General features: G+C 43.9%; 1 protein-coding gene across 2 annotated transcripts in view; it reads right to left on the bottom strand.

The window, feature by feature from the left end:
- Window positions 1–23,366, bottom strand: part of NMT2 (N-myristoyltransferase 2) — a 57,502-nt gene that overhangs the window by 16,998 nt on the left and 17,138 nt on the right. The window contains exons 2-8 of one of the 2 annotated variants that reach the window (XM_018057144.1): window positions 12,814–12,949; window positions 7,925–8,069; window positions 5,107–5,225; window positions 4,919–5,010; window positions 4,680–4,796; window positions 1,979–2,149; window positions 319–427 (exon numbers count right to left, since the gene is read on the bottom strand). In XM_018057144.1, coding sequence (XP_017912633.1) covers window positions 319–427; window positions 1,979–2,149; window positions 4,680–4,796; window positions 4,919–5,010; window positions 5,107–5,225; window positions 7,925–8,069; window positions 12,814–12,949 — 889 coding nt within the window. The remainder of the gene's footprint in view (window positions 1–318; window positions 428–1,978; window positions 2,150–4,679; window positions 4,797–4,918; window positions 5,011–5,106; window positions 5,226–7,924; window positions 8,070–12,813; window positions 12,950–23,366) is intronic. The other variant, XM_018057145.1, reaches the window with a different exon arrangement.

The following is a 23,366-nucleotide window of genomic DNA, read 5'->3' on the forward strand; positions in this document are numbered from 1 at the left end:
GAAACCATCAGAAGCTGGAACTTTTCTTCCCTCTTCCTAAATAGAATATAAGTGCTCAAAATTTAAAAACCTACAAGTCTGGAGTTCAACCCCATCCAACCCCAAACTGAAGACCTTTAAAAAACCTTAAAAAAAAAAAAAAAAAAAACACCTGGTGAACTCTCCTCCTGGCCCTGAGGTTCTCTGAAGTCTTTTTAGCTACATATTCACATCCTCAGACACATGAACCAGTTTTTAGCTTCCTGCAAATAATTCTTTTTTATGTTAAAAGTTTCAGTTGTTAACAGCTTCAAAAAACAGCAAGCCATTCTTACTTACATCTGGAAGTCTGTACAGCTTCATCGTTCTCTGCAAAGTCATATTTCTACTCAAGTGAGAAAATTTCACTTCTACCAATTTCCTGGGGTTTAGTGATCGATGCCAGTATCTGAAATACAATACAGGCTTTAAGGTCTGATTGATTTCTAACTCTCCAAGTTTTACTCTTTGTCTCAGCTCAGCTGTTACAGAAGTACTGAACAAACATCATGTAGGGCCTGGTGCAGTGCTGGGTCCTGGTCCTCTGCCTATGTAATTATTTTATCTGTCATTTTTTACCTCGCAATGATGTTCCAGTTATGCTCCTTTGACATTGGTAACCTTCCGTCTCTTTTAATATAGAAAAATCTTAAAATTGCAGAAGAAATATTGACAATGTCCAGTTTGTAAGTACTGAATGACCATCACAGATTCTAAGAAGACAAACCAAAAACTTTAAAAACATGAAAATACTCCCTTAAGTTAGTAACCTTCACATTTATATAATGCACATGGAAGAAAACAACTTTTTGAGAAATGAGTTTGAATTTCTCAAATGATTCTGGCTTAGGTACTGGAATGAATGATTACAGATTATATTAAAATATACCTGTGAAGTCTTATTTATTCTGTTTATTTATGAATAATTTAATAGGAGAGAGGCATTTTACAGGTTTGTCTTTTACACTCTGAAGTTTTTTTCCTGAAGTTTCCTCTTATTTGAGTCAATAAAAATAGTGGTGGCTTCCCAGGTGGCTCAGTAGTAAAGAATCTGCCAGCCGATGCAGGAGACTTGGGTTCAGTCCCTGAGTTGGGAAGATCCCCTGGAGGAGGGAATGGCAGCTCACTGCAGTCTGGATGATCCCATGGACTGAGGAGCCTGGCGGGCTGCAGTCCATAGGGTAGCATGGGTTGGACACGACTGAGCAGGCATGCATACACACATGCAAAAATAGAGGAGAGGGAAGGACTTCCTGTCAGTCCAGTGGTTAAGACTCTGCACCGCAAATGTAGGGGCTGAGGTTTCAACCCCTGGTTGGGGAACTAAGATCCTGTATGCTGCACAGCGCAGCCAAAAGATACAAAAAATTTTTAAAAAATAGTAGAGGGACACAGACTGTTTCTGATGCTCTAGAAACAGGTTAGTCAAGTGAAAATCTGATACGTGATTTTCTTACTGGATTAACTTCTGAAAGCGTGAAAAGAGCAGATGAAATAATAAAGTAATGAGAACAGAGCTTTAGCCTTCTTTTCACTCACAGCAGACAAGCATGTTCAGGCTTTCTGGCTAGATGCTTATTAGGCTTTTGGAGTGGTTCCTGACAGCACCGGCACAACACTGAGTGTTCAAGAAGGAAAGAAAATGGTACTACAGGGACATCTCCCAGTAACTGATGCCCTGGGTTTCCCAAGGCAGCAACTAGCCTTTCAAATGAAGAGACCCAGAAATGGACACACAGCATCATTCATACACATGTGGCTGTGGGGTTTACTGCAAGAATACTGGGCTAATGGTTCTTGGCTGTATCTCCATCTCTGCTACCAACCAACATCACCATCATGGGTCAGCCAAAATCCTTCCACGTTACAAGGGTGGAGAATAATACTTGTAGAAACATGGCAAGGAGGCTTGAAGCATTAGGCAAAGGTGATGTGCAAGATAAAGGTGTGATGCTAATACCTGCACGTGGCCACTGGCTTTGGAAGAACCACTCCAGCGGTATAAACGGCCTGGAAAATCCCTTCCAGGTTCACTCTTCTGGTTATTTCTCGAATCAACACTGGGGCTACCCGTTTTGATCTCAACTTCTTATGAACACAAAGAAAGTTGATTTCGACCATCTTCTTCACACTAAGAAGGAAAGGTGTTGAAAATTAGAGCCAGTGTAAGAGAAGAACATTTTTAAAAAACAAGATAACACCTATAACATTTCAAAGAATATGAAACTGAAAGGCCTCCCTTAACATAATATTTAAGGAAAATATTCTAACATTTAGATATTTCACAAATTCAGGTTGACACACTATTCCCCACATGCCCGCACCAAAATGATCATAAACTCTAGGTTGTGGAGATGTAAACCTTCTTGTTCTAAATAGATCTGAGAACTTGGGTCTGTTCTAAAGTTTTCAGTTTAGAAACTGGATCAGCTGTGCCTCAAAGCTTCTATATCTGTTTTTCCTGTAACATATACAATTATGGCAGAAACTGGGTCACCCAGATGCAGAATCTAATAAGACACTGCTTTGGAGTATAATGCAATCTCTGCGATCCCTGGGAAGCACCCTGACAAGGCCAGAGCTGGTGCTTTTCTAAGCGACAATAAATCTTCTAGAGCTTCAAAGTCCATCCGCTGCTCTGGTTCCAGATATACAGGCATTTCATTTGGCACAAAATATTCCTTGAGATCAAATACGTTTCAGCAGTAAATAAGATCACCCAACATACTGAAATGTAAAGAGACCTATGCACTAAATCTTTGCATTTCATAGCTCTATCTTTGACTCTCTAAGCTGGAGACCCAGGGTAAAAATGGAACATACATATCCTATGGATAAAAAGACTTCTAAAAAAAATCCTTTAAGTAATTTCCTCCCCAGAAACAAATCTGAAGTACCTATTTATATCTTTGTTTTTTTCTACTAGGTACATATATACATAACCTGTGTGTGCGTGTATGAGACTGAGAAGCAGAGAAAGACGGAGAAAAATACAACTGTCTTTTTTTGGTTATTGTACACAACCTTTTAAAATGAATTCACAACCTTTATTTTTTAGAGCAGTTTTAGGTTCACAGCAAAACTGAGCAGCAAGTACAGAGTCCCCATGTACCGCTGCCCTCCCCACATGCACAACCTCCCCTATCATCAACAACATGTTCTCAGACATTTAAAAAAGCCATTTGTAGAGATGTGGATGAAACTAGAGGCTGTCATAAGGCATGAAGTGAGTCAGAAAGAGAAAAACAAATACTGTATACTAATGCTACACATGGAATCTAGAAAAATGGTACAGATGAATGTATTTGCAGGGCAGGAAGAGAGGCACAGATGTAGGGAATGGATGTGTGGACACATGGGGGAAAGAGAGGGTGGGATGAATTGGGAGTTTAGGACTGACATATATATACATATATATACCACCATGTGTAAGACAGACAGCTAGTGGGAACCTGCTGTAGAGCACAAGGAGTTCAGCTCGGAGCTCTGTGATGACCTACAGAGGTGGAATGGGGGAGGAGGAGGGAGGCTCAAGAGGGAATGGATATATGTATATATATGGCTCATTCAAATAGGAAAAGGAGTGCGTCAAGGCTGTATATTGTCACCCTGCTTATTTAACTTCTATGCAGAGAACATCATGAGAAACGCTGGACTGGAAGAAACATAAGCTGGAATCAAGATTGCCGGGAGAAATATCAATAACCTCAGATATGCAGATGACAACCACCGTTATGGCAGAAAGTGAAGAGGAACTAAAAAGCCTCCTGATGAAAGTGAAAGAGGAGAATGAAAAAGTTGGCTTAAAGCTCAACATTCAGAAAATGAAGATCATGGCATCCGGTCCCATCACTTCATGGGAAATAGATGGGGAAACAGTGGAAACAGTGTCAGACTTTATTTTTGGGGGCTCCAAAATCACTTCAGATGGTGACTGTAGCCATGAAATTAAAAGACTTACTCCTTGGAAGAAAAGTTATGAGCAACCTAGATAGCATATTCAAAAGCAGAGACATTACTTTGCCGACTAAGGTCCGTCTAGTCAAGGCTATGGTTTTTCCAGTGGTCATGTATGGATGTGAGAGTTGGACTGTGAAGAAGGCTGAGCACCAAAGAATTGATGCCTTTGAACTGTGGTGTTGGAGAAGACTCTTGAGAGTCCCTTGGACTGCAAGGAGATCCAACCAGTCCATTCTGAAGGAGATCAGCCCTGGGATTTCTTTGGAAGGAATGATGCTAAAGCTGAAACTCCAATACACTGGCCACCTCATGTGAAGAGTTGACTCACTGGGAAAGACCCCGATGCTGGGAGGGATTGGGGGCAGGAGGAGAAGGGGATGACAGATGATGAGATGGCTGGATGGCATTACTGACTCGATGGACGTGAGTCTGAGTGAACTCCGGGAGTTGGGGATGGACAGGGAGGCCTGGTGTGCTGCGATTCATGGGGTCACAGAGTCGGACACAACTGAGCGACAGAACTGAACTGAACTGATGGCTCATTCACGTTGTTGTACAGCAGAAACTAACACAGCATTGTAAAGCAATTATATTCTAATAAATAAATAGGTTAGACATTGGGGGGGAAAAAGCCTATTCTAACCACAATTCTTGGAGAAGCAATACGTCAAAACCAACAAGGGACAAGCTTCACCACCTACCTGTCATAGATCCGAATGTTTGCGGGGATGGCACTGATGAACCCCACCAGTTTTTTGTTTGAAGACACCCTGACTCCACAGTGCCACTGAAGGAGCCAGCCTGGGGGACGCAGAGCCCTGTAGTCAACACAGGCGAGGAAAACGAGTGCTCTGAGTGTCCAAGAAAACAGGGACAGAGAGAGACGGCCCAACCCCACTGCAGTCGCATCCCCACCAGGCGCCGGCAGCCATAGACTCACCACAGCAGGAACTCGGGCGAGTAGTCAAACCGGAACATGTTGTCATCATCCTCGACGTAGTTCTCATTCAGCAAGGTGTACAGCTCCCGGAGCTATGAGACCAAATATGCGTCCTGCCTGTGATGCTAGGGCCCAGTGCAGCAGCAGCCCAAGCCAGTGTGGGGCCTGAGGTCTGAGGTTTCACTTACCACTTCGGCGTTACCCAAGTCTAAAGTGTCCCACATAAAACCCTGCGGCAGGGAGTACGGTTCCTGACGCACGTTTTCTTTATCAGCTTCAATTGCGCCATGAGACGTTATTACTTCATCTAGATCCAGGGAAAAGGAAAAAAAAAAAAGAGAGAGACGATTCAATTACAAAGTGTTCCGACGACCCCAAACGGTCAGTTACGGGGCTACTGAGTTTCACATAATCTTTAAAAATACTGTACTGTTTCAGCTACCTCTACAGGGGGGTAAGGTAGTTATGTGGAGGTGGAGAGTAACTGCTATCTGAACAATTACCAGAGAAATTACTCATCATCCGATGGCAAACTGGACACAAGAAAACAATAGTGATTCCTCAATCTGAAGCCTCCGACTAGAGACTGGTCATATAGCACAACTGCCGGCAATGTAGGTTTGCTGTGAGAGTCTTAGAGATGTTTTCTTTTTAACTGTTTTTCAACAAACAGGGGGCAAGGGCTGCAGTGACCTCTGACCCCTCCCAGCACAATCCAAAATTCAGTTCAAGACTGTCTACTTCTGTCCGGGCTGCTGGCAGCACAGTTCAAGCCATCAGTGTCTCCAGCGATTTCCACCAAGGGGCCCTTTTCCAGTCCCTCCTCTGGAACCTCCCAGTGTGTCTGGGATAAAATCCAGCTCCTTGGCCGTGGCCTGCTGCCTGTCTGGCGACCCTTAGCATATCCGCCCCACTGACCTCCCTTGGGCTGGGCCTCTGCTCAGAAGGCTGTCCCCTGCCTTTCACGTGGCCAGCCATTCCCGCTTCTTCAGATGTAAGTTACACACCACTTCCTCATAGCATCCCCCTCAACAAAAGCTCTTCCTATGTGGATACGTCCTCCCTACCTGCTCACCGTTTACCCTGCTTTCCCTCTACTGTCTCTTGTGTTTGCATCCCAGCGCCTGGCATTACTACAGACACTCAACAAACATCTGCTGAATAAGTGACCTTCAGGTACAGTTCCTACCATCACAGACCTTTTTACAGGGGAAAGTCACAGAGTTTGCACCCACCCTAAAGGGTTTCTTTTCTCTCCTCCGAATCCCTGACTTTGCATATTCATCTTATCTCTAGTCTACCAGCTCATCCCACGAATACCTCAGGCTCCCCCAGGTCAGCCCCAGTGGTCAGGTGCCCAGCTGCTCCCTTGGGGTCCCTGGGGAGTTGCTCTTAGGGCTTGGCTGATGTACACAACACCAGGGGCTCACCCCATTCAGGCAGCTCCAAACAGTGGGGTGTGTTTGACTGAACTGGAATAGGGCTCTGGAGAGAGACAATGAGATAGTCTCCCTGACTTTCAAACGTTCTCCCCAACCTCAGGTTTCCTTTTCGGCCATTAACCTTGCTCTGCCTTAATTGAGGTGCATAGAGAATGTTCTAGGAACCTGAGAACCAGGCAAGGATTTAGGGGAGGGGCTAAAATGAGGTGAGCAGAGGAGTGGTGCACTGGGGTGGATGGCAGCTAAAGAGACTTTTTTCTCCCCTGAGCCATGACCCAAAAGCCACCAGCAGCATTTAGCCAAACCCAATACATTCAGATCAATAAACCTTCATTCCCTTTAGCCAATGAATGGTCATTCAATTCAGCGTCATTTAAAATCCAGTAAATTCATTCTAGAGGGTCTTGTTTCCCCACCAAATAATTTCTAGAGACTTAAAATCAAGGGAGGATCATTGCTTTCTGCTTCTGTTCACGTTCTGAAGCTCTTGCTTTTGAAGCTGCGTGGGGTGGGCGTGGGTGGGAAAGGAACAGTCCCTTTTAAAGTTTGAAATCCATGATTTGAAGGCAAGGAGGACAATTGTTTCCTGCTTTATAATTGATGAAACTGGCTATCTGTATATAACTTGGCTAATAAGCCTTTGGGATGGCAATGAACCCCTTATATTAAATATTATATATTATACATTAAACATTAAAATTTGAATCTGGAACTATCATTGAAGAAATATATAGAAATGATACAATGAATTATCTTTATATAAACATAAGTCAAAGCAACAGGTTGAGCTTGTAATACACTGATAAACATTTTTATGGCATTTAGAGCGTCCGTTGGATTGGCCAAAAAGTTCATTCCGGTCTTTCCAAAAGATGGTATGGAAAAAGCTGAATGAACTTTTTGGCCAATTTTTTTTTGCATAATATGAAAGGGTAACAATGGAATTATGTTTACAGAAACTTAAGTGGTAGAAGTTTAAGTGAAATATGATGGAGCAGGCCTGGCACTGCGGGAAGAGGACTAGTAATGAAGTTCTGACATGACCCAGAGCCCTTACGAAGGCCTTCACAAGGCGTCCCAATTCACTTATACTGGAGTGTTATCACACTGGCAATCATTAACACCATGGGTGAATGTTCAGAACCCTGTTAAACAGAGCAAAATCTTCTATTTCAGTAAGATTTAATAGGCAAATTTCCTGTGTCTTCTGGGATAACTGAGGTGAGACTGCTAAAAATTTATGTAGAAGGAAAAACCACTCCATGAAGACTGGAACCAAAACTGGCGGTGGGGGAGACTCCTCTTTTCTGTGTGTATATACTCCATACACTAATATTTGAAGTGTGGCGACACTAGATTTTTTGTAGGCACAGGAGTTATATTAAAATTGTTACTAAAAGCCAATGTCATCACTCAATATTTATTTTAGTAGGAAAAATATGACTCAGAATCTGTGGTCTGAAACAAATCATATAAGTGAAATCAAGTCTCTTTTTGTGTTTTTTTTTTTTTGTTTGTTGTTAACCCAGCTTTGTTTGCAGAGGGAAAAGGCAGAAAAGCTTACTTAGTTTGGGTACCGGCTGTGTGTCCCAAAACTGGTATCTGTGTTTGGCAGCCTCATCAATGTTTCTGGCAGGGCCCTGGCATGCAGATAACAGCTCCATTGCCCTCTGGATATCCTGCAACTTCTGCATTGGGATGGTGGAATTCTACAACAGCAAAGACACACAGACACAGAGTATGAGGAAGCTGCCGCTGCTCCCAAACCGAGGACAGGTACATGCACGCCTGCCTCGGAGACTACAGCGTTCGTTGGAAAAACGCACGATCCTCCTCTAAGCGTGGACCCTGGGCTCAAGTATGCTAACATATTAAAATATAAGCAAAGGTACAGGATAAAGACAACAACAGTCCTATAGTTTTAATGGGGCTCTGACAGTCTGGAAAATCTCTAGTAAATCAAGCCAATGCTTGCTTCAGTTTCCCAAACATCTGCAAATGGTCCTCATGGTTAATTACTCATGTGAGTGGAGCAGCAGAAAGGGCTGCCATGCAATGCAAATGTGAGCATCAAACAGCAGCCAGTCAGCCCCTGGTTTTGGCTTCACTGCTGGAGTTAATGCTTGGCAGGAGCAATGCAGGGACAAAAGAAATAACTTCTAGAATGGAAACGAGGTGGACATGGCAGGAGGAAGTTCATCAAGAAAGGACTCTCAAAGGATGCCTTATCCTGGACCACACCCCACCCACTACTAATTCTGATGCTCCACCAGAAACAAATCCTTCAATGAGGATGTGCAGTTTCCTCCACAAATTCAGAACCTTTTGCAACCATAGCCTGTTCACCCCAACCCAAGTGTGGTAAATAACCTTCCTTTTGAGTAAAGCGTATCCTCAGTCTATAAAATTGACAATGCCTTTAAATACTAAAGTTCCTTCCTTAAAACCAATATTTCTGTCATTTCTGAATATTCCATAGCTCTTTTTTTTTTTTCTGGAAAATCCCTCAAATGATGTAATACTTCTTAGAAAATAAGACTATATGTGAAATGAGAGTGGGACATAATACTGAATATGGAAATTGGTGAGGTTTTCTCAACATGCAAAATTACTGATGAGTTTTAGAATTTTGATGCCATACAAAGAATGCTCTTCGCTGTGGGTTCAGAAGTGGTTAGAAAGAGTCTCAGAGCTTTCAGGTTTTGTCAGCATCACAGGCACCAAGGAAAGGTACCATTGACCCTCAGTGGTTTATTAACAGCAGGTCTGGACTTAGTTCAATTCTGAATCTGAAGTCGGTGACCTGGAGCAAATCCTTTTACCTGGGAAGCTGACTTGTTTGACTCGGTGTGAAAGTCTTAGTCGCTCAGTTGTGTCCAACTCTTTGTGACCCCGTGGATTGTAGCCCACCAGCCTCCTCTATCCATAGAATTCTCCAGGCAAGAATACTGGAGTGGGTAGCCATTCTCTTCTTCAGCGGATCTTCCTGACCCAGGGATCAAACCCGAGTCTCCTGCATTCCAGGCATATTCTTTACCATCTGAGCCACCAGGGAAGCCCCAGTATGAAATATTTAATACAGATCATCCTGTGGTAGTTTGACTCACTAGGTTCCCTAAAGATTCTTGCTCCTAAAATGATTCCAAGAAACAAAGTGCTGGAATCTAACTAGAAGTAGGTTAAAGTCTTGATATCTCCACTTGGACGTCTAACAGCATCACTCAGGCCTAACACAAATTTTGTAAGCTGTCTACCTTATATTTTGATTGAGGTCTAAATCATCAGGTTCACACATCAATTACACATACTAATTTAACCAAGTTACATTGTTGTTGACTTATTGTAGTTTTAGATGTCTCTTTTTGGATCTCCTTTGAGCCTCCAACACAAAAGTAACAGATTTCTAGCCAAATGAATTTACATCCACCTGAGCCCCCAACAACACAATGAAGAGACTTACAACTTATACAGAAAGTAAGAGGACAGTATATTTAAGCTAAATTATGCTTGAACATGCATCCATTTATGTTACAATAGGCCAAGTAGAACCTAGTCTTACAAAAATATATCTATAGTGTCTGTACTGAATTTGCCATAGCAATTCTTTCCTGCTATTTGAGTTAAATCCTCTAACATGAATATACCAAACTCTAACTCTTTCATAACAAACATGCATCAGCATCTTTGTTTCAAGGAAGCCAATGATGGTAGCCCGTCTCCATAAAGAAACCCTCAGAGTGGCTTCTGCCTAAGCAGGCTGACCAGCAGTCTTTATATAAAATCACCATTTATGAAGTAGCTATATCCCAGTGCTCACTATTCAATGCTCTCTTTTAAATGAGTCTAGTTGATTTACAATGTTATATTAGCTTCAGGTATACAACACAGTGATTCAGTGTTTTCACAGATGATGCTCTTAAAGTAGATTCAAGTAAGTGCAACTTTCAAATCCACGGTGACAGAGCAGTAAACTCGGCTATGGTAAACTCTTAAACCTATTCAGTCACCTTCCGGAGCAGCACCAGATGGAGTGTTTAGAAAGGAGAGACTAGGTAAGGATCCCACATTAGTCTCCCACTACTGTATTTCCGATGTGAGAGTCAGACACGCCTCTCTTTCTCCTTATCTGCTCCTTGGGAAATACTAAATACCAACTGTACTCCTTGCCCACTAGTTTCCAATTTAATACCATGGAAAAAATGTCCAAGTCTTTACTCACCATGAAGTGTATAAGAACCCAAGTATCATTTTATTTTGGTTCTTGAGCATAAACCACAATATTCTTGAAACTAAAGAATCTCTAAAAGTCACTGTAATTGATGGTTTTATGTTGAGCTGGCATCAGTTTAGGAGAAAGGAGCCTCAGGTTTTAAGATGTAGTGAAAAGCCCACATTAAAGCAATTTTGACTTCACTAAAAAAGAAAGAATTTCTCTACCACAACATGCTAGCAATTCCTCCTGCCTTGCCTGGTCCCTTTTCCTTAAAATTCTATTCATCCACTCATTTTATTTTTAATTAAAAAATTTTTTTGAAGTAGAGTTGATTTACAATGCTGTACCCCAAAGTGACTCAGTTATACACAGATGTATTCTTTTTCATATTCTTTTCCATTACGGTTTGTCACAGAATGTTGAATATAGTTTCCTGTGCTATACAGTAGGGCTTTGTTGTTGTGAAAGAAAGTGAAAGTCGATCAGCCATGTCCGGCTCTTCGCAACCGCATGGACTATTATACCGTCCATGGAATTCTCCAGGCCAGGACAATGGAGTGGGTAGCCTTTCCCTTCTCCAGGGGATCTTCCTAGCGCAGGGATCAAACCCAGGTCTCCGGCATTGCAGGCGGATTCTTTACCAGCTGAGCCACAAGGGAAGCCCAGGAATACTGGAGTGGGTAGCCTATCCCTTCTCAAGCGGATCTTCCTGACCCAGGAATCGAACTGGGGTTTCCTGCATTGCAGGCGATCAGTTGCTTTACCAACTGAGCTATCAGGGAAACCCCTTGTTGTTTATCCATCCTATATGTAAGAGTTTGCATCTGCTAATCCCAAATTCCCATTATGTAGCTTCTTCTAAGTCACCAGGGGTATGGGGACTGGCAGCAGCTGGTGGTGAGGATAGAAGGAATAAGGAGATAGTCATGAATGCCTGTAAGTGACACTACATTTACCTGATGAAGCAACCTTGAGAAATAAAAAAGATATCTTGCCAGCTTATACGAGTTACCTTGGAACCTATAACTGTGGCTAGACTATTTATTATCTGAGAACCAGACTGAAAATCTATTGATGGAGACTGCACTTTCTTCTCACCCTACAAAAGCAGTCAAAGAAAAATTGGGGCAAGTAATTTTCCTTCTTGGTGATTCCTGGTCCTTAGGTTTAAAACTGATAACAACAACAACAAAACCACCTGCCAGACTCACCCACTGTCATATGATGTAAACTTTGTGCAAGAAAGAAATTAGACCCCACAAAACTTGTGTAACCATAATGACTGCCATGTATACAGTATAAACACCACATAATAAAGATGGTCTGATTATGACTTCACGAGAGCCTGTGAGTTGGGTAGCTTTGGGAGGGGCAGAGGCTGGCAGAGGCACCTGGCTCAATGGCCAACAGGGCCAGGACCGAGCTCCTGCCAGGATACCATGCATTTCCCAGCCCACCTGGAGCTACAACAACCAGATAACCTGTTTTGTTACATGCCCAACTCTGCCCTCTTTTTGCTGTGTCTGGCATCAAGAGTTCTGTCTTTCCTGGGCCTAGCACACGAGGTCTCTATTTGAAGCCAGGGTGATTGGGGTGACCCCAGGAAGGGGCATCTGGCATCAGCACCTTCAGAGGGATACAGGACACAGGGCCCAACTAGACCACTTCTGGTTTGGTTATTTCCACCCTCTGGCAATGGAATTAGGATTGGCCGCTGCAGACTGGTCCAAGGCAAAGTCAACATGAAACTTACCCATGGTGGCTCCCGCTGAAATCTGCTGCCTGATGGTGCTGTATTCAAGTAATTAGACAGACACCCAGGAAAATAAAAAATGTGAATATCTTCTGAACAAAAAGGAATCAAACATTAAGTGTAACTTAAAAACCTAACAAGATTTAGGAAGTCACACTGAGACTTCCTTCTATGATTACAAGCTACATACTAGTTTGCTGAGAAAGGGCAAGATGTAGGCAGACCACACACACACACACACACACACACACACACACACACACACACACACACAAAGAAGCCCAGTATGGACTGCTTAGTTATCTAGGTACCAACGTGAGTTCTGGGAAAGCTGTAAATATCCCACAGAGACCCCTGCCATGCAGTACACGGTGATGGCAACACCCTAACTACACCTCTGCCCCAAAAGGGTGCTCGCCTCAGCTGCTCAGACCCACTTTCACAGGCATACAACACCACGGAGATTAAAATAAAACACAGTTCTCACTTTTGAAGGCGGCTGAATCTTAATCTCCTGGGAATCGGATGCCGAGTCTGACTTGGTGCCTCCAGAATTTGGTTTCTCCTTTTTTCTCTTCTGTTTCTTCTTTTTCTTTTTGGCACCCAAGTCCCCTCCAGGACTTCTGTTAGAAAATTCACAGGGTTTGTAAAAACAACAACAGGTAGGTCACTATGTAAAATCTGAATTGCATGAAATTAATCACTTAGGAAAAACATATGTTATACTACATTAGGATGTGCAGCATTATGATTGAAATGAAATACATATATATTCAGATGACCAAATATGTATTTGCTTTTGATCCACGGTTCCTGGATCACAGTTCCCTAAATGCTTAGAACTTCTTAAGAGATGAGATACTTAAAGGTGCCCCTTAGGTCACAGTAAGGAGGAGACTTTTGGAAGCACCTAAGGATGCTCTTTGGAAGGAAAGTTATGACCAACCTAGATACCATATTCAAAAGCAGAGACATTACTTTGCCAACAAAGGTCCGTCTAGTCAAGGCTATGGTTTTTCCAGTGGTCATATATGGATGTGAGAGTTGGACTGTGAAGAAAGCTGAGCGCCAAAGAATTGATGCTTTTGAACTGTGGTGTTGGAGAAGACTCCTGAGAGTCCCCTGGATTGCAAGGAGATCCAGCCAGTCCATTCTAAAGGATATCATCAGTCCTGGGTATTCACTGGAAGGACTGATGCTAAAGCTGAAACTCCAATACACTGGCCACCTCATGTGAAAAGTTGACTCACTGGGAAAGACCCCGAAGCTGGGAGGGATTGGGGGCAGGAGCAGAAGGGGACGACAGAGGATGAGATGGCTGGATGGCATCACCGACTCGATGGACATGAGTTTGAGTGAACTCCGGGAGTTGGTGATAGACAGGGAGGTCTGGCCTGCTGCAATTCATGGGGTCGCAGAGTTGGACACGACTGAGCAACTGAACTGAAGGATGGGCTGGTTACCAGGGGAGCAACTCTGTGATTAGAAGGTTGGAACTGTCAATCCCACTCCCCGACCTCAGGGAGGCAAGCAGGGCTGGAGTCTAACCAAACACAAACGGCCGACGATGTAATCAACTGCATCTATGTTAAAGTGCTGCACTCAATATGCCAGCAAATCTGGAAAACTCAGCAGTGGCCACAGGACTGAAAAAGGTCAGTTTTCATTCCAATCCCACAGAAAGGCAATGCCAAAGAATGTTCAAACTACTGCACAATTGCACTCATCTCACATGCTAGCAAAGAAATGCTCAAAATCCTCCAAGTCAGGGTTCAACAGTACATGAACTGTGAACTTCCAGATGTTCAAGCTGGATTTAGAAAAGGCAGAGGAACCAGAGATCAATTTGCCAACATCCGTTGGATCATCAAAAAAACAAGACAGTTACAGAAGAACATCTACTTCTGCTTTATTGAGTACACCAAAGCCTTTGTGTGGATCACAACAAACTCTGGAAAATTCTTCAAGAGACTGGAATACCAGACCACCTTACCTGCCTCTTGAGAAATCTGTATGCAGGTCAAGAAGCAACAGTTAGAAATGGACATGGAACAACAGACTGGTTCCAAATAGGGAAAGGAGTACATCAAGGCTGCATATTGTCACCCTGCTTATGCAGAACATATCATGTGAAATGCTGGGCTGGACAAAGCACAAGCTGGAATCAAGATTGCCGGGAGAAATGTCAATAACCTCAGATACACAGATGACACCATCCTTATGGCAGAAAGCAAAGAAGAACTAAAGAGCCTCTTGATGAAAGTGAAAGAGGAAAGTGAAAAAGTTGATTTAAAACTCAACATTCAGAAAACTAAGATCATGGCATCTGGTCCCATTACTTCATGGCAAATAGATGGGGAAACAGTGCAAACAGTGTCAGACTTTATTTCTTTGGCTCCAAAATCACTGCAGATGGTGTCTGCAGCCATGAAATTAAAAGACGCTTGCTCCTTAGAAGAAAAGCTATGACCAACCTAGACAGCATACTAAAAAGCAGAGACATTACTTTGCCAACAAAGGTCCGTCTAGTCAAAACTACTGGTTTTTCCAGTAGTCATGTATGGATGTGAAAGTTGGACTATAAAAAAAGCTGAGTGCTGAAGAATTGATGCTTTTGAACTGTGGTGTTAAAGACTCTTGAGAGTCCCTTGAACTGCAAGGAGATCAAACCAGTCCATCCTAAAGGAAATCAGTCCTGAATATTCATTGGAAGAGCTAATGCTAAAGCTGAAATTCCAATACTTTGGCCACCTGATGCAAAGAACTGATTGATTGAAAGCAGGAGGAGAAGCGGATGACAGAGGATGAGGTGGGTTGGATGGCATCACTGACTCGATGGACATGAGTTGAGCAAGCTCCGGGAGTCGGTGATGGACAGGGAGGCCTGGCGTGCTACATCCATTGGGTTGCAAAGAGTTGGACACGACTGAGTGACTGAACTGAACTAAGAGAGGCTGCATAAAAACCCAAAAGGAGGGGGTTCTGAGCCCGTAACCTGTGGAATCCAATGCTGTCTTTGAGAAGACAGTGTCAGAACTGAGTTGAATTGTGGGACACCCAGCTGGAGTCTGAGAAGCACCTGTTGTTATGTGGGAAGTTCCTCCCTCCCCATTGGAACTGGGTACAGGAACTCAGAAGATTATTAGTCTACACTCGGTGACCCTGCAGGGTGCTTAGATGTCATTTGAGCAGGAAAAGCATAGAAATAAATGCTATTTTATCATGGAAGGCAAATAGCTTTCACAGGTATCCACTCCGCTAATGTACTCTTTAGTCAGGGAGAGACGCGTGTTGTAAAATATGTCTTTATAAATGTCTCTTGGGTACACAAACCACTAATCTTGACATAACAGAACCAAAGAAAGTGCTTCTCTGCAAAGGGGGAAATGTCTCCTGATAAAGATTTTTATTAGATGAATTAACAATTAAAAACTTTACATGTAAAAACGAAAAACAATCACTGGTAAAATATTTCTGTTTGGAACCCTTGTCATCTTAGAGCTGTCATCTTCTGAAAGAGCAAAAGAGACACAAGGAGATTTCAAATTCCCATTTCTTTGAGCCTACTCTCCTACAGTATCCCCAGAGAGAAATTCAAATTTAGAGTCAGAGATTATTATTGCATTATCACCTGATGCAAGGAAAAGTGATTGAAATATCAGTTCTATCACTCTGTTTTTGAAATTTACGTATTCATTTACTCTAAATTTGGCTTGCTGGGTCTTAGTTGTGGCATGTGGGTTCCAGTTACCTTACCAAGGATTGAACCCAGGCCCTCTGCATCGGGAGTGCGGAGTCCTAACTGCTGGACCACTAGGGAAGTCTCCTCTTCCATCGTTCTTAACTGGCTCTATCTGTTCCTATTTTCTTACTTGAATTTTTAACTAATTATGAAGTTCATGTTCATTATAAGACAAATGTCATTAAGTAACAGCCTTATATATACATCAACAGCCTTATAAAAGGGCCCCTCAAAGGAAACTAATAGTTTTTCTGGCATAAATTTTAAAAAAAATAGTCTTTCGTCTCTAAGCATGCCTCTGTTTTTACTATGAGTAAATTTTAAACAAATATTGAATCTTAAACACACTATTTTGAAATCTGGCTTTTTTTCTCCTTCCACTGAACAAACGTGTCTTGGATTTCTTTCTTTCCATGTCAGGATATATTGAGCTACTTCATTTCTTTTTAGCAACTGGGTAGCATTCCCTTGTGTAAGTATAGCATATTTTATGCAACATTCCTATATTAAATATGCTGCTGCAAAAAAATCTTCTGGTACTTACGTCTTTGTCCATTCATGCTAGTTTGTCCATAGGTGGAAATGCTAGGTCAAAGGGCACAATTTTTATTTTTACTAAATATGGTATTTAGTAAAGCAGTTACCAGTTTCCACCCCACCAACAGTAAGTCAGTTTCTGGTTCTGCATGTAAGGAGCTTGGAAGTCACCACTCCACCCTGCTGCTGCTGCTGCTAAGTCGCTTCAGTCGTGTCTGATTCTGTGCGACCCCATAGAGAGCAGCCCACCAGGCTCCCCCGTCCCTGGGATTCTGCAGGCAAGACCAGTGAGTGGAGAGCCATTGCCTTCTTCGCCACTCCACCCTAGCAGACTGAAAAACCAACAATTCCTCTGAGATCCCTAAGGGAGGGAGGGACACAGGACAAACTGCTGCCCCCAAGATTGGAGCAACAGTTTCCGGGAGCAGAGACTCACAAGTGGCAACCTCCACGGGAGCCAGTGCTCAGGGAGGAACCCCGGGACTGTAATTCACATAGTCCTGGAGGCTGTGTGTGGACCAGCCTGAGAGTTACCAGCCCAGTCACAGGGGTCTCCCATACTCTCGTGAGCTTTACCCCTGGAGCCCAATCAGGTTCCCATGGTAGATACTGGAGAAGAATCCCCTCGTACTTCTGGCAGAGGAATCATTTTAGAAATACACCAGACTTTTTGTGCTTCTTAACAAGGCCTGTTCTCAGCAGAAACTAGTCAATCAGAACCTAACCAGCTGGGCTATGATCAGAGCCTAACTGATCTGAGGAAGGGCAATACCCAACTCCAGCCCCCGTAAGCCATCTTATCCCACGTCTGTGAGATCACAGTCTAGAGGCACAGGCTCACCAGAAGACTGACACCTGGTCACAGGACCGTAGAATGCTTCCCGTCCCCCCACACCTCACCATGGCATGACCACAGGCCTATTTACAGCAGTTCCTTTTACCCAGTACATCATGGCTGGCTATCAAGATAAAAAAAAAAAAATGACAAGGAATTCCAAATACACAGTTGGAAAAGATACAGCAAGCATCAGAACGAGACAAGGCAGGGATGGTGGGATGATCAGACCTGGGATTGGAAACAACTATGATTAATATGTTAAGGGCGCAAATGGACAAAACAGAAAGCACACGAGAACAGATGGGTGATGTGAGCAGAGAGGTGGAAATCCCGACAGAACCGAGAAGAATCAAAACACTGACAGAAATGAAGAATGTCTTTTGATGTACTTATTGGCAGACCGGATGTGGCTGAGGAAAGAATCTCTGAGCCTGAGGACATAGCAGTGAAAACCTCAGAACCCACCCCACCACCACCCCCCAAACTTGAAAAGCAAAGAGAAGATGGAAAAAAGGAGAATAGAGTATCCGAGGACTGTGAGGAAACCACAGTGTAACATACCTATGATGGGAGCACCAGAAGGAGGAGAGAGAAACAGAAGAAATATTTGAAACAATAATGACTGAGCATTTCCCCAAATCAATAGCAGGAGCTAACCCGCAGATCCAAGGAGCTCAGAGAATACCAAGAAGGATAAATGCCACCCGAACAGCATCTTGGCAAATCATTTTTAAACTACAGAAAATCAAAGATGAACAGAGCCAGACAGGAAAAATTACCTTACCTATAGGAGGCTTCCCTAGTAGCTTAGCTGGTAAAGAACCTACCTGCAATGCAGGAGACTCTGGTTCAATTCCTGGGTTGGGCAGATCTGCTGGAAAAGGGATAGGCTACCCACTCCAGTATTCTTGGACTTCCTGGGTGGCTCAGAGGGAAAAGAATCCGCCTGCAATGCGGGAGACCTGGGTTCAATCCCTGGATTGGGAAGATCCCCTAGAGAAGGGCATGGCAACCCACTCCAGTATTCTTGCCTGGAGAATCCCATGGACAGAGGAGCCTGACAGGCTATCGTCCATAGGATTGCAAAGAGCTGGACACAACTGAAGTGACTTAGCACATGTGCACACACATAAAGGAACAAAGGACAGAACAGTAAATAAGAACATCAGTTTGCCTACATCTCTGCTAGCACTGAAATATAACCATATTTTTCATCTCTGACAATCTGATAGGTAGAAAAACAGTCTCACTGTAGATTTAAATGTTTTTTTATTTAACCAGGAGCGAAGCTAGAAAATAGAAAATGGACCTAATGAGCATGCTGCTAAGTCGTGTCTGATTCAGTCTGACAAGAGTTGGAAACGACCCTGTCCCATAGATGGCAGCCCACCAGGCTCCCCCGTCCCTGGGATTCTCCAGGCAAGGACACTGGAGTGGGTTGCCATTTCCTTCTCCAGCGCATGAAAGTGAAAAGTGAAAGTGAAGTCGCTCAGTCGTGTCTGACCCTCAGCGATCCCATGGACTGCAGCCTTCCAGGCGCCTCCATCCATGGGATTTTCCAAGCAAGAGTACTGGAGTGGGGTGCCATTCCCCTTCTGGGCAGAAGGCTGAAAGCATGCTGGCTTTTCCCAGCTGTCTATAAGAAAATGAGAACAGAGAGAGATTAACTCAAGAATGAGATTCTCAGCATTTGAATGAAGTTAGAGAATTCCATGGACTGTATAGTCCATGGGGTTGCAAAGAGTCAGACACAACTGAGCGACTTACACTTTAGAGAATACAAAAACCCAGGCAGTATTTGGGCTTCCCAGGGTGGCTCAGTGGTAAAGAATCTGCCTCCTAGTGCAAGAGGCACAGAAATGTGGGTTCAGTCCCGGGATTGGGAAGATTCCCTGGAGAAGGAAATGGCAACCCCCTCCAGTATTCTTGTCTGGAGAATCCCATGACTACATAGCCTGCCATGTAGCTTGGCAGGCTACACTTCATGCGGTCCCAAAGAGCTGAACACGACTGAGCATTGAGGCAGCACTTGCTAGACTATGGATTAAACTGTTCCGCATCCCCAACATCTCCAGAAGGTGAAGTTCAGTTCAGTTCAGCTGCTCAGTCGTGTCCGACTTTCTGTGGCCCCATGGACTGCAGCATGCAAGGCTTCCCTATCCATCACCAACTCCTGAAGCTTACTCAGACTCATGTACATCGAGTTGGTGATGCCACCCAACCATCTCATTCAGGACTGATTTCCTTTAGGATTGACTTGGGGGATCTCCTTGCAGTCCACGGGACTCTCAAGAGTCTTCTCCAACACCACAGTTCTAAAGCATTTTTCGGCACTCAGTGTTCCTTGTGGTTCAACTCTCACATCCATACATCTACTGCTGGTACTACTACTACTCTCACATGCATACATGACTACTAGTCAAAACTGTAGCTTTCACTAGACGGACCTTTGTTGGTAAAGTAATGTCTCTGCCTTTTAATATGCTGTCTAGCTTGGTCATAGCGTTCCTTCCAAGGAGCAAGCATCTTTTAATTTCATGGCTGCAATCACCATCTGCAGTGATTTTGGAGCCCCCCAAAATAAAGTCTGTCACTGTTTCCACTGTTTCCCCATCTATTTGCCATGAAGTGATGGGATCGGATGCCATGATCTTAGTTTTCTGAATGTTGAGTTTAAAGTCAACTTTTTCACTCTCCTCTTTTACTTTCATCAAGAGTCTCTTTAGCCCAGGAAATGAAAGCTTCACATATTAAGATGTGGCCTCAGGGGACTTACCTGGTGGTCCAGTGGTTAAGACTCACACTTCCAATGCAGGGATCGTGGGTTCAATCCCTGGTTGAGGAATTAAGTCACCAGACTCCTCTGTCTATGGTATTCTCCAGGCAAGAATACTGAAGTAGGTTTCCATTTCCTCCTCCAGGGGATCCTCCTGACTCAGGGACTGAACCCATTTCTCCTGTAACTCCTGGATTGGTAGGTGGATTCTTTTTACCACTGAGCCACCTGGCAAGCCCCTAACAGATGAATAAAGAATGTATAGCATGGAATACTACTCAGCCATAAGAAGAATAAAATAATGCCATTTCCAGCAACATGGATGGATTTAAAGATTATCATACTAAGTGAAATAAGTCAGAAAGAAAAGAAAAATACCTATGATACCGCTTATATTTAGAACCTAAAATATGACACTAATGAACCTATCTACAAAACAGAAACAGACTCATGAACACAGAGAACAGACTGGCGGTTGCCAAAGGTGAGGGGGTTGAAGGAGAGGAGGAACAGGAAGCTGGGATTAACAGATGTAAGCTTTCATATACAGAGTGGGTAAACAAACTATATGCAATATCCCATAACAAACCATAATGGAAAAGAATACATAAAAATATATGTATGTGTAACTGAACCACTTAACACAACAATCAACTATACCTCAATAAATTAAAAAAAAAAAAAGCAAAAAGTTAAGCCAAGAATCACCTCTTTCAAGAAGCCTTCTTGCTCCTTTCTAACCTGAAGTAGGTGCTCCTAACTCAGTGCTCCTCTTGCCCTCTGAAGTGGAAGTGTTAGTTGCTCAGCCAGGTCCAACTTTGCGACCCCAAGGACTGGAGCCTGCCAGGCTCCTCTGTCCATGGGACTCTCCAGGCAAGAGTACTGGAGTGGGTTGCCATTCCCTTCTCCAGGGCATCTTCCTGACTCAGGGACTGAACCTGGGTCTCTTGTATAGCGGGCAAATTCTTTACCTTCTGAGCCACTCACACAATATCCTCCCATCTAGCACACATAAAACCTGGTGCTCTTACCTGCTTTTCCCACTAGAGTGCAGGCTCCCTAAGAACAGAAAGTCTCTCATCTCTCTCTTTAAAAATATATGTGAGATAATAGAGAAAATATAAGACCTCAGTCCTTGGCACAGAGCTCCTAGACTGTTGGAATTTCTCAGGTGGTGGTAGCAGTGTCTTCTGTTCTCATGAGGTACCTCTGGGTGGGCCCCTGGATGGTCATAAAGATCACAACCTTGAGATTTTCATCCCCCATCTGCAGTTCTCCAGAGATGTGAAGGGGCAGGAAATGGAGTTAATTATCAGTCATAAGCCTTCAGGAGCAGAGACCTTCCCGGCTGGTGAACCTGGGGAGAGGCTGGGAGTGTGGACCCTGGAGAGGGTTCGGGAGCTCCATGTCTCAGCCCTCAGCCCTTGCCCCACACACCCCTTCCACCTGGGTGTTCATCTGTATTCTTTATCACATCCTTTTACAATAAACTGGTAAGCAGTAAAAAGTGTTTTCTTTTCCTTTTTTTGGCCAAGCTGTGTGGTATGCGGAATCTTACTTCCCCAACCAGGGATTGAACCCAGGCCCTCAGCACTGAAAGCATGGAGTGCTAACCACTGGACCACCAAGAAATTCCCTACACAGTGTTTTCTTGAGGACTGTGAATTCAAATTAACCACTATAAGGAGGGGTTCTTGGGAAGAACTTCAAGTTTGTAGCTGGTTGGTCAGAGGCACAGGGGACAGCCTGGACTTAGGACTGTGTCCCCAGTGGGGAGGGTGCAGTCTGGTGAGACCGGGCCCTCCACCTGTGGGATCTAACGCTGTCTCCAGGTGGACGATGTCAGAGTCAATGCAGGATCCCTGCTGGCACTGCAGACGTGCTTGGTGTCAGAAGAGCTGGGGGGACAGTGGTTAGAGTCAGGAAAACACAGGAGGAGAACTGGGTTTTTCCTACTCAGATAAACGCTATTGGTGCTCACCAGTACTTCTGAGCCCCCTCCTGTGGGTGTTCTGGGGGATGACCCATACACTCCCCCACCTGAAGTGAGAAAGGTGGGCCCAAGCAGGCTGTTTGCTGAGCCAATGGAAGACGAGGAGATGGAACAGGTAGAGCTCCCGGGGGGGAGCGTGTGAGGGTGCTGTGCCTTCTCTTTGCTGACTTCCCCTCCCAGCCAGCCTGGTAGCCTCGTCGAGATGCTGCACTGGAAGGCGATGGGCCGAGGCTAGAGGTCCCCTGAGGATAGAGACCCCCACCCGCCACATATAGTGCCAGGGAGAACAAGTTGTGCTGATTTAACCCAACAGAGCTGTGGGCTTGGTCTTTACCACTAAGAGGACCCCAGGTGGCAGTCTCATCACCCCATATCTAGGTCACAGAGGAACTCTTCTTTCTGGTGGTTATCTATGTATTAAAATCACAAACATCTTGAGTTATAGTGATTAATTCACTTCTCTCCAGAGTCAAAGCATGAAAGGCATATTCAACAGTGAGAAAAAGTGTTTAAAAGACAAGCACATGAGGGATTTCCTCAGTGGTCCAGTGGTTAAGACTCTATGCTTCCACTGCAAGGGGCTTAGGTTTGATCCCTGGTCAGGAAACTAAGATCCCACATGCCACATGGTTCTGTCAAAAAATAAAATATATAAAATAAAAGACACTAACAATTATTATTTTTTTTTTTAGAAAAGGGCAAGTGGATGAGCTATAGATGTGTGTTTCCCTGTTCTCCCTAATCCTGGAATAGAAAGTAGTGCTCGTTTTCTCCAATACATGAAGACCCCGCCAAATGACACCCTGTTGGTCTAAAAATAGTAATGCGTTCCCATCCCCAAAACGAGCAGTTTGTTTTCATCGGTAGAATCAAATCTGCACCGTTGTTTAAAATAATCTAGTGGGGAAAAAAAAATCATCCAGTAGTTAAGGACTTCCAGAAATATCCGACTAGCGATCGGGTTTAAACAAACATCGCAGCCAGATACCGGAGCTAGAAATATGCCACGGGTAGTACGGTTTTGTGCATTCTCTGATTCGGGCTTCCTTGCCTCAGGGCTCCCGTGGCTGGTGCCTTGTTCAGTGGTAAGCTTGCTGCACGGTGGTTGTGTGACTTACGTGTGCATCTGTGTCAGGATGCGAAGGGCACAGCTG

Source organism: Capra hircus, chromosome 13 (genome assembly GCF_001704415.2).
Source record: "Capra hircus breed San Clemente chromosome 13, ASM170441v1, whole genome shotgun sequence".
In the NCBI taxonomy this organism is placed as follows: Eukaryota; Metazoa; Chordata; class Mammalia; order Artiodactyla; family Bovidae; genus Capra; species Capra hircus.